The sequence below is a fragment of the Gobio gobio genome (genome assembly GCF_949357685.1).
Source record: "Gobio gobio genome assembly, chromosome: 12".
NCBI lineage: Eukaryota > Metazoa > Chordata > Actinopteri > Cypriniformes > Gobionidae > Gobio > Gobio gobio.
In genome coordinates, this window is record NC_137105.1 from 27,748,294 (window position 1) to 27,760,642 (window position 12,349).

At 40.0% G+C, this 12,349-nt stretch overlaps 1 protein-coding gene across 1 annotated transcript in view; it reads left to right on the forward strand.

Annotated features, from left to right (window-relative positions):
- Window positions 1-12,349, forward strand: part of cep128 (centrosomal protein 128) — a 204,356-nt gene that overhangs the window by 48,807 nt on the left and 143,200 nt on the right. Inside the window, exons 6-8 of the mRNA XM_079831673.1 lie at window positions 10,466-10,557; window positions 10,785-10,857; window positions 11,078-11,200. Coding sequence (XP_079687799.1) covers window positions 10,466-10,557; window positions 10,785-10,857; window positions 11,078-11,200 — 288 coding nt within the window. The remainder of the gene's footprint in view (window positions 1-10,465; window positions 10,558-10,784; window positions 10,858-11,077; window positions 11,201-12,349) is intronic.

A 12,349-nucleotide genomic window follows, 5' to 3' on the forward strand; every position in this document is an offset into this window, starting at 1 on the left:
AATTGGGACTGGCGAATCCCCGTCCATACTGTCAATGACCGTTCGCAAAGACCAGCCCACTTTAGTTACTGTTGCTATGTCTGACAAGCGACGCCACTCTCAAACCACACCAAGTTCTCACGCAGTGAAAAATACATTGCGGATCAGAGAAAAGACTGCGTGCTGACAGACAAGTACTTTTGATATGAAACAAAGTATCACCTTTCAAATGTAGTCAATTTTTAGAGACATTTAAAAAATAAATGCCATTTTGTGACTCTTTAATGTGTCTGATAGATTGCTGTAGACTCGAGGCTCAGTTAAAGCTGCTTGTGAACCGATCATCTCTTCCTTCTAGTTAATTTATATCATTAAAATAAACATGAATGAACATAAAAGGAATGTTGTTTTAAAGTGCTAAGACGTCAGTACACTTTGTTTTTCAAATTTAATTCCTCCTATGTTAATCTACTAACTTTCCTGACTGCTTTGTTGGACAAAATGGCGGATTATGATTAGTCAGATCGCCTGTCAATCAAACTCCCTCCACATATATACAGTATGGGCACACTTTGAGTACTACTAATAAAAGTGGTGGAGATCAGGCAAGACTATAAGAAGACTCAGGCAAAAGGTGCTATAACTGTAAAAACGCTTTAAAACCATATATTTCCTATGGTAAACTGCCTGTATAGGCTGTAAATTGACTTTTTCATCTATGATGGCAGTTGTTAAATGCTTGCTAAATAAAACTGAATGTCTTTTGATGCTTTTGTGCTTAAAGGCCTTAACTGCTTGAACCCCGATAAATGCTGCTTGCAGCTTTAATTATTATTATTATTATTATTATTATTATTATTATTATTATTATTATTATTATTATACATGGGATGCACCTGGTGTAGACAGGGTGTTAGCTCTCTTTTATGATGCTGCCAATCATTATACACTGAACAAAAAAAGAAACCCAACACTTTTGTTTTTGCCCCCATTATTCATGAGCTGAATCTTAGAATTTTTCTATTTACACAAAAGGCCTATTTCTCTCAAATATTGTTCTCAAATCTGTCTGAATCTGTTTTAGTGAGCACTTCTCGTTTGCCAAGATAATACATCTACCTCACAGGTGTGGCATATCAAGACGCTGATTAGACAGCATGATTATTGCACAGGTGTGCCTTAGGCTGGCCACAATAAAAGGCCACTCTAAAATGTGCAGTTTTATCACACAGCACAATGCCACAGATGTCGCAATTTTGAGGGAGTGTGCAATTGGCATGCTGACTGCAGGAATGTCCACCAGAGCTGTTGCCCGTGAATTGAATGTTCATTTCTCTACCATAAGCCATCTCCAAAGGCGTTTCAGAGAATTTGGTAGTGCATCCAACCGGCCTCACAACCGCAAACTACTTGTAACCACATCCAGCATCTCAGACCAGCCACCCGGACAGCTGCTGCAACAATCGTTTTGCACAACCAAAGAATTTCTGCACAAACTGCCAGAAACCATCTCAGGGAAGCTCATCTTGCATGCTTGTCGTCCTCATTGGGGTCTCGTGGGGTTATGGTATGGGCAGGCGTATGTTATGGACAATGAACACAGGTGCATTTTATTGATGTCATTTTGAATGCACAGAGATGCCGTGACAAGATCCTAAGGCCCATTGTTGTGCCATTCATCCACGACCATCACCTCCATGTTGCAAGGATCTGTATATAATTCCTGGAAGCTGAAAACATCTCAGTTCTTGCATGGCCAGCATACTCACCGGACATGTGTATACGACAGTTCCAGTTCCTGCCAATATCCAGCAACTTCGCAAGTGGACCAACATGGATTATCTCGGAAAAGGAGAAGTGCTCACTAACACAGATTTAGACAGATTTGTGAACAATATTTGAGAAAAATAAGCCCTTTCTGTACAAGTCTCAGATCTTTCAGCTCGTAAAAAATGGGGGCAAAAACAAAAGTGTTGCGTTTATAATTTTGTTCAGTGTATGAGCAATTTAGCATTTTATGGCCAGATTTACTAACTTACGCCAGCTCAAACCCTCTTTTGGCATTAAAAAACTGCTGTCAGGATTTACTAAAGACAGTGAAAAGTTAGAGAGGAAAAGGCATGTACACAGTTTGCGACTGACCTAATTGCATATGCATTTGTTGGAGTTTCCCTTTTATACGCAATATTTATGGGAGAAGATCAATCATGCAAGGTGATTTACTGAGTTTTGCGCCAGTCAATTTACTCAATCCATTATTTGACACCCCAAAAACAGCATGTCTTAAACCACTTTGTGCCTGTGTTGTTTATTATGGGAATGATCTGGCTGCTAGGGGTGGGTGGCACGGTTCACAAAACCCACGGTTCGGTTCGTATCACGGTTTTAGGGTCACGGTTTTCGGTTCTGTACGGTTCTTGTTGTTTTTTTTAATCGTTAACACTCCAGAAATTTACTTCAGCATATGATATATAGCTTAATCATCCACAATTGTTATATCATGTAGAAGTTGTTTCCTAACTGGCTGTCTACCGAGTCCGACACATTGGCCTAACGTTTTTCATGTTAAAGGGTTAGTTCACCCAAAAATGAAAATTCTGTCATTAATTCCTCACCCTCATGTCGTTCGACACCTGTAAGACCTCCGTTCATATTCGGAACACAAATGAAGATATTTTTGTTGAAAGCTGATGGCTGAGAAAGGCTTCAGATAGGCCTCCATTGGCATTCAGTACATTCACACTCCCAAGACCCATAAAAGGCACTTAAAACATCGTTACAAAGTCCATCTCACCACAGTGGCTCTACAATAATTTTGTGTGCAAAAAAAAATCTAAATTACACCTTTATCCAACTTGTTCTTGTCTTCCGTGTGTGCCTCCACGACGCATGCGCGAGAATATGACGTAGCGCCGGGGTTCGGGAATCCATGAAATGCACACTTTAGCCCGATTTTGAGAACTACGCCGAGACCTAAAGCACGATCAATGTACAATTCAACAGCTTAGATACGCGCGTCTTCCTCTGCTTGTAAACAAATCGCTTCTGGGTCATGTGTCCGAACGCCGGATCTGCGTCATATTCTCGCGCATGCGTCGTGGAGGCACACACGGAAGACAAGAACAAGTTGGATAAAGGTGTTATTGTGATTTTTTTTTTTTTTTGCGCACAAAAACTATTGTCGCCGCGTCGTAAAATTATTGTAGAGTCACTGTGGTGAGATGGACTTTGTAACGCCGTTTTAAGTGCCTTTTATGGGTCTTGGGGTGTAAATGTACTGAATGCCAATGGAGGCCTATCTGAAGCCTTTCTCAGCCATCAGCTTTCAACAAAAATATCTTCATTTGTGTTACGAATATGAACGGAGGTCTTACGGGTGTCGAACGACATGAGGGTGAGTAATTAATGACAGAATTTTCATTTTTGGGTGAACTAACCCTTTAATCATGTCAATTTTGATCAGAACAATGCACTGTGGCTTTAATTTAGCTGACCTGATTAACAAATTTCACAATGAAGTGTTCCGTGTGTTTCACAATCACCATATGACCTCTGGCGCTGTGAAAAAAAAATAAAAAATACACGAAACCACAACACTGCCAGAAGTTTTTGCCCAAACTACAAAGGCATGTTTAAATTATTAAAACTTTTAAATGTTACATTTATCATGTGAACTACTTCTATACAACATGTTATATGCATGTGTGTATGAGACAGAATGGACAATATTTGTCTGTATTTGTAATACACGAGCCACGGTTCAGCTGCGCGAGACAGGGCGCGCGCGGCTCCCGCTCTCCATACGCACTGCATCTGCCCTGATTGCTATACGACGCTGGCGCATCCTCCAACTCCAGGCAGCCTTCCTTATCTCTCCCACTTGCATTTCTACACGTGACCTGCAGCACTCCACTTTTACTTTATTTTACTGTATGTCCACACACACACCTCTTATTTTGAGCGAAAAGGACACCCGCCGCTGTCTGAGGTAACATACAGGCACGAGGATACATTGCGCATGTGTCGAAACCGTGCAACGCACACGCTCCGAACCGAGACAAGTGAACCGAACAGTTCGTTTTTTTTTTTTTCATGTACCGTGCCACCCCTACTGGCTGCATCGGTTTTTTTTATTTAGTGTGCCATTGTCAGTAAATTTATTTTGTGTGCCATTTGCCACTGTCAGAACTTTTCACTCCCATCAGTGCTTTAATGGAATTCCGGTCTCGCGCTAATTTTCCCCGTTTAGTAAATCTGGCTAGCCTGGGAAAACCCAGACAACTTCCGGCAAATTTAGATTTGCTCTGCAAGTAGTCTGGCAAAGAGTCCATTCAAACCCATTTCTAAACCCTAGAAATCGCGGCACCAATCAGAAACGTTGGGGCGGGCTTTACACGATGACGACAGCGCAGCGACGTTGAAGCAGATTTGCCGCTGCTGTGGAGCATCACTCGTTCGAATCAGGTATCGCGTCTGTTTTAAGCGATTTAAACTTCTCCTTTTTTTGTTAAAACCCGAGCAAAGAACAACACTCGAAGCCTTTATATCTAAAAAAGATGTTATTGCTGTCTTACCGACTGGATTCGGCAAAAGTCGTGTGGAAAAACGAATGGGTCTTAGCGAGAGCCCTCTGGTAGTGTTAATGTTTTACAAAATATAGTTTTAAGTCCTTTTCAGGAGTGAATGAAGTTGTTTAAAGCACAAATCTGTGGTTTATTCAAAAAGAGAGCGCCTTTTTTTAAAAATTTTATCTGCCATTTTCGGAGTTGTGAGTTCCAGTGGTTCAGCGGCGCTCAATCGATCATTGAGCCCGCCGAGAGGCGCCTTTCCTCGGCCAGTCCTTCTGCCGTCTGCCGCTGGCTCTGATGTCTCTGTAGTGGTTAAACCGTCTCGTCTTGTGTAGATCTAACGGCTGATCTTTGCTCTCATTAATCTATAATTTGTTCCTAGACAGATCGTTTTGTCTGAGGGCAAAGTGAAGTTTCATAACTTTATATTTTTAAGATATTAAACTTTACCGTTGTAGTCTCCTGGCGCTGACTTTGACTGAATTGACTTTGACTTTTTTAATGGAAACGAAAAGAGGCTGGGTTTTTTATATTTCGTTTTGTTATAAACATGCATTGAAGATAATATGCATTGCCTGCACTACATATACAAATATATACTGTGTGATACTGTCAAGAGCAGAGTACCGGACTAGTGTCCTCCCGTCCTCGGGAGTTCGTTCTCCGGAGTCAAACTTGGTAAGTCACGGACGCAAGTCAGAAGTTCGCGTACGAAATATGTCAAAACACCACTGCCTCATTTCATAAAAAAATAAAAATTAAACATAATAATAATAATAGCCACACGAATGTGGTTCAGGCAACGCGTAGCTAGGCCTACATTGATTATCTTATATATTTATAATAAAACGAAGTATAAAACACCCTGCCTCTTTTCGTTTACATTTTAAAAATAATTAAACATTAATATGTGGTTTAGGTAAGGTGACCAGATTTCTGAAATGGAAACCGGGGACATTTCCTATTTGAGAACACAAGTACAGACCATAGACAGTGGTACAGACAAGAACGCATATTAAGAAAAGGCCAGTCAGATGTTTCTCCGTCGCTCTGCAAACGTCATCTCCCTCATCGCTCTGATTGGTTTGAGATCTATCCAATTGCGCCGAGAGGCATTTGAGCGACGCCCGTTGGTGACGCCCCTTTGGAAATGATTTGTCTATGAAGCTTTGCCAGACCATAACTCAGTTACTACTGAGAATGGTCTGGTTTTAACCAGGCTAAAATCTGGCCCTTAGTGGTTCTTTCTAAAAAGTATTTATTTGAGTGTAGGTTTAGTTTTTACATTTTATGTATTTTGTTTTTCTAGTTGCAGTACTAATTTTATTTATTTTTTATATAAATATATAAATATAAATTATACAAATATAAAAACATTTATTGTCACATGTCTGTCCTGTCTCGTTGATTACATGTGGGGTTTTGTTATTTTGAGCATGTGCCCTTGTCCTTGTCTGACTCCACCCCTCTTGTTATCCAATCATTGATTATTTGCCCCACCTGTTGTTCCTCATCACCTGCCTTGTTTTGTCCCTTATTTAAACTCTTTGTGTTCTCTGTCCTGTGCTGTTACGTTGTTCTATGTCATGTCAACGTCTCCCGGTTCCCCGTGTTTGGTATGTTTTGAGTTTGTTTCTGTTTATGAGTTTGACTATGTTTTGCCCCATTGTGGGTTTTCGCACCAGTTCCCTTTGTTTTTGACGTGACATTTATAGCTTCCATTTTTATTGTGCTGAAGTTAACAGAAGTTAAATGAGATAAATATGTCCCTACACATTTAGTTGATCGATCACGTTCTTAAAAAACATTAGTTTTTTATGATATAATATATGCATCTATAATAAATTATTATTAAAAAGTGATAGAACACCTTATGGTTATCTTTGTTTCCTTCCTCAGTCTAAGTTATTTATATATCTTTAGTATGTAGCTGTGTAATGTAGGATGCTTAATGAAGGTGGGGTTTTTTATGGTTATTATTTTTGTTAGGTAGATAACTTTGCTACAAAAATTATTTTATGAGATAAAACATACAGTTTTCAAATGGAGGACAATGAACAGACAAAAAAAGTCCCATTTGAATGCCATTGAAGGAGGGACTCAAGCTAAAGGAACAAAATATAATAGAGACTCAGGGTGTAAAACCCCCTCAACTGGTCCAATTCTCGGCGTCCAATGGCAGGGAGAAGGTGTTTCTGCGTATCGCTGTCTTTCCTTTTACACAATAAAACAGTTCAATTTAAACACATTCTTTTGTATGTATTTACCTTGTTGTTTCATCTGACTCCATTAAATGAAAATGTGTTAAATGATTTTGTTAACCATTAACTTTAGATTTATACTTTGTCTTTCAATTTAAATCGTTTATCTTATGTTATACTCAGCATTCAAGATTCCAGTAACGGTCTAGAGTTTCGCACCGGCCGGGTTTACGATCTCTGTTACGGACTAGTCAGTCTTGGTCATCAAGGCAGAGGCGACACACTGATATTCTGGACGCCCGTGCAATACGTTGATCATTCCAGAATATTTTTATTCAGTTCCCTTAGATCTGAATTCACTTAATTAATGCAAAACTGTTTCTAATCAGAGGCCATGACCATTATCACAGAATCAAGTGACCAACTTGCTAATTCTGATGATAACTTTCTATAATCATGCCGTGGTTTCCCACGTATACGTTAATTAGAACAATATTGCAATAATCAGGAATTGAGGTTGCCCTATTTAGATTGGTCTAACAATTTACTATTGTTCTAAACGGAAAGACTTTCAACCTCTACAGTCCAAGTATACGTTACCTAGTGCCAATGTGTTAGTCGGAGCTCTAAAGCATCGATCCGGTGTGCTCTTTAAGCTTCACCAAAACGTGTCTTAGTCCGTGTTAAACTAACCTGAGCAGATATCCGTACTGTTATGGTTATAACATGAAATACTGAGTTAATAACACAAAATGCGTTGCAATAAGTTTAAAGCATAACGATTTATTAACCAGGTAAGAAACATCAATCAAAAGTCAACTCAAAGAGTAAAAAAGCATCAATCAATCATATACAGAAACAATAATTCAAGAATCAAGGATTCTAGAAATCTTTACCTGGTCATGAAAAACTACACACAAGCAGTGTGGGAAATCTCAATACAGACTCCACGATTCTTGTATCACCTTCCCTTAAATACCCAGATAATTCAATAAGACCACAAATGGTGGTGTTTGAGGTTATAATTAGATTTTGGTCCCTCATCCAGGGGGGTCACAAATGGGCAACCAGGATCTGTGTTTGAATGGGTTCTAGACATCTGCAAAGGAGGGCATTTATTTACATACAGGAGGCACTTGAGTAGATGATCTGTGGGGGGTCACCTTTTGGTGAGACATAGTATTTTTTATCAACTTACATAACTTCTTGGAGGTTTGCATTATGATTAGGAGAATGAGACCATTTTACCAGACGCACTGATACGTTTCAAATGATACTCAGGGTTCCTACGGGGTTTGGAAAAGTATGGAAAAGTATGGAATTTGATTTGAGTAATTTCCAGGTCTGGAAAAGTATGGAAAAAATTAATCAGAGTATGGAAAAATATTTATGTTTCCAGACTATTGTCCCTATTTCGTTTTCTAAATATAAAATTAAGAATTTCTAAATGTATATAATAAATATATAATGTATACAATCTGGTTTTTTTCATGGCGTTTGGATCAGTCTGCCAGCGCTGCCGATCGTTTTTACACTTGATCTGCTGGAGTTTAGGTCTGCAGTGATTGGTTGTTATTTTGTTAGGCGGCAATTGCCATCACAGCGCCCCTACCTCAAACTGCTTGACTAAAAAAACCTGGAACGTTGTCCTTGATTTTTACATTTGAGTGTGGACTTCACGGCAAACAAAATGGGAAAATGCAAGTTTTCCGAGGGCTGGCTTGCCAATCCTAAATATAAAGCCTGGTTAGCCAAAGAATTAAAATTTACAAAGAAAGCTATTTGCAAACTTTGTGTCAAATTATTTGACATGTGGGGGAGGCGGCAATTGTAAGCCATATGCTAGGCCAAAAGCATTGTCATCTCATCACAGCATCCACCACACAAAGTCTCACAACGTTAATGGCCCAGACCAAGGTGGGACCAAGATCGACCACATCAAGTCACGAAGCCCATAATGTACCGATTGACACAGCACTTTGTAGTTTGAGAAAGCAAGTTGGGTTTGAGTCGATGGTGGAGTTCTTAAAGGAATAGTACACCCAAATTGAAAATTTGTCATTTTATTTACCCCCATGTCTTTCAAAACCATAAGACTTTATTATATTAACACAAATTAATATATATATTTTTTTAAAATCTGAGAGATTTCAGTCCCTTTATTAAAGGATTAGTTCACCCCAAACTGAAAATGTCCTAATCATTTACTCACCTCAATGCCATCCAAGATATCCATGCCTTACTTTCTTCAGTGAGAATAAATTAAGTTTTTGAGCAACCAACTGAGTTGGTGCCATTTTGGAAAGCATTGGGGTGAGTAAATTTTCATTTTGAGGTGAACTAATCCTTTAAATATCTTCATGTGTCCAAGATTTCCAATATTAACAAAAGTCTTATTAGTTTAGAATGACTTGAGGGTAAGTAAATGATGATAGAAATTTCATTTTTGGGCAAATTAATAACCCTTTAAAAAATTGTGACTGATTTAGCATTTTAATCGTTAAGGTCACAAAAGGCAATATTTTAATATAGGATTTCTAAATATTTGATTTATAATTAGCCTATTGGTTAAACAGTCTTTACAAGTTTGCTGTACCTAACAGCCAATTAAGCATTGTCAATTGACTTTAGCTCTATTTTCTAATTTTCTGGTTAATTGTACATGAACGTCCCTTCTGTTTCTGTAGGGGTTTACAGTTATTTAAATTACAAAATTACAAATATGAATAACATTGCACTGATTTAGCATTTCAGTTTGTGCTTTGAACTTGACTGGGTTTGGTTTTAAATTGACTTGTACAAGCAACAGTAGCTACAATTTTCAAATTTACAAATTTAACATGATAGCCTACATGGAGGTTTTGACTCAGAGTGTAACATACTTGTCGGCGCTGATAGCATTGTGGGTAAGTGCGTCTGTAGTGCTGTTGTGCTTCGGGAGACCCGAGTTCGAGTCCTGCCTCATGGACTTTTCCCAATCCCGCCCCCCTCTCTCTCCCACCTTACTTCCTGTTTAGCTACTTTCCTATCGTAATAAAAGGCAAAAACGTCATTACTAAATCTTTAGAATGTAACATACTTGTTAGCAGTTGAATTTTAAAACAATTTATCAGAACAAGTTAAATATGGTCGGAAAAATCTGTAGGGAAGTCTGGAAATTTGAGTCTGGAAAAGAATGGAATTTTGAAATGAAAGTTGTGTAGGAACCCTGGATACTAAACATGCATAGTTACACATTGTATACATTTAACGTTGCATAGATTTTGAATGAGTTTTCAGTGTGGGTGAGAGTGAGTTATACAGAGGGTGCTGTGCAGGGTGTGAATGTGTGGTGTGTGTGTGTCTCAGTGTGATGTGTCTCGGGTGGGGCTGTTGTGTATTTGGGGAAGTGTTCGAATGGTAATCTTTGGGAAAGTCCTTTGTTTCCGGGAAATCACGGTTTCTCTGTTCAGACTGAACGGCATCTCTCGGCCCAGACCGATCGGCACCACCTTACAAGGGATAGGATCTTTTGACGTGGCCCAGTAAGCACCCACCCACAAATTCTTGGCAACCACCTAACAATGCCCTTACAACCAACCCGAACACCTTAGCAACCTCAGCAAAAAAATTTTTACCAACCTCTCAAAACACCAAAGAAACACTATGGCAAGCACCCACACAACAACACCCTATCACTACTCGCATCAAAATCTAATCAAAATCTCTGTTTCTCAGATTCACTCAATGCATCAGTCCCTAAGAGACCTGCGGAGTGATCAGCTTCGGATAGGTGATGACATTGATAGAGAGATCAGCAGAAGAAACAGGTCCCTTTAATGTTTCTACCTGTCCAATTCAAAGCATTGTGTTCTTTGTTGATAAATTCACTGTGTAATTGTTAAACACACACACACACACACACACACACACACACACACACACACACACACACACACACACACACACACACACACACACACACACACACACACACACACACACACACACACACACACACACAATGTTGTGTTTTGTGCTTTCTGCCTCTCAAAAGGACTGACATAGAAACCAAAAAGACATTGGAGAATCTTGCAGGCTGCATACAGGCACCGCAGAGAGAAGAACCCGTAAGTGCTGCTAATGTTACACAGCACATTATGTTCACTTTCATTTCTTTTAGCTGCCTGCAGCCACTTTTCTTGTTTCCTGTCAGAATGCAGTTGTCTTTTTTTTCTGCTGTAAGTTGAATACAGTTTCTTAGCAGACCTGCTGTACAGAACATGATATACTGAATAATAGCAATTTGTTCCAGACGAACTTGCTCTTGAGTTGTATGATGTGTCTTAGGTCTCGTTACGGGTGGAGAGACGTCTACAGGAGATTGAGGATGAGATGCGCTTGGGGCAGCAGGTGCTTTCTGAAAGATATCACAGAGAGAAACAAAAAAGCATGTCTGGAGAACTGCAGGAGGTAGGACGCTAAACTAATGCATAGTGTTAACTTCATGTGCAAGTGAATGTATTATCGCGAGAGTCTACAAGAATGGATTATCGCGTGAGTCGGTGTGACTTGTTGTTTTTCTTCTTGTGGTTGTTATCGCGGGAGAACGGCTGGATGGTGTAATAAAAAAACTTTCTGTGGAACTACGTTGTATCTTTGGCTGTTTTCAAATGGTAGCAGAGGATGGTTTCCAACTACAGAGTACCGCCTAAGCTTGATGAAGCTCGACCGTACGAGTGCTGGAAAAATGAAGTTAGTATGTGGAGACTTGTCACGGACTTAGAAAAGAAGAAACAGGCACTCGCGGTGGTGCTGGGGCTCGAGGGGCGAGCCAGAGAGACCGCTTTGGAAATACCTGCGAACGATCTAAACACAGATGACGGTATGGAAACCTTGCTAGCTAAGCTGGACGCGATATTCTTGAGAGAAGAAAAAGACCGCGCTTATGAAGCATACTCTCATTTCGACTCGATTTCCAAAGACAGTGCGGTGTCCATGACGGACTACATCATAGATTTTGAGCAGAGATAAAACCGCATGAAAAAGTACAACATGACACTGCCTGATGCTGTGTTAGCGTTTAAACTCCTGGACACGGCTTGCCTCGAGGAGTAGAGTAGGCAGCTAGCACTTACAGCGTGCACGGATCTGACATTCGCATCCATGAAGTCAGCGTTGAAGCGGATTTTCGGAGGAAAAACCAGTGGCGCAAGCGGCGGCAGCGAGACTCAAGATGCGGCGTTTTTCACGGAGCAGAGGCCACCGGACAAATTCAGACGAAACAACGGCCCGTCGCAGAGCAGACAGCGGCAGCCACAGCAAGGTACAAACCCACTCGACAAATATGGTAAGAGAACAAAATGCGTCATTTGTCAGAGCACGTACCATTGGGCCAAAGACTGTCCTCATCGGAGAAATGAAGTAAAGCTAGCAGAAGATGTGGAAGAGTGTAACATTACACTATTTACAAAAGTCATGACTGACTCTGAGATCTTTCTAACTGAATCGCTGGGATCAGCTATCATTGACACTGCATGCACACGTACAGTTTGTGGCGAGAAGTGGCTGGATAGTTACATGAAAGACCTGAGCCAAAGCCAAATAAACAAACTGCTACAA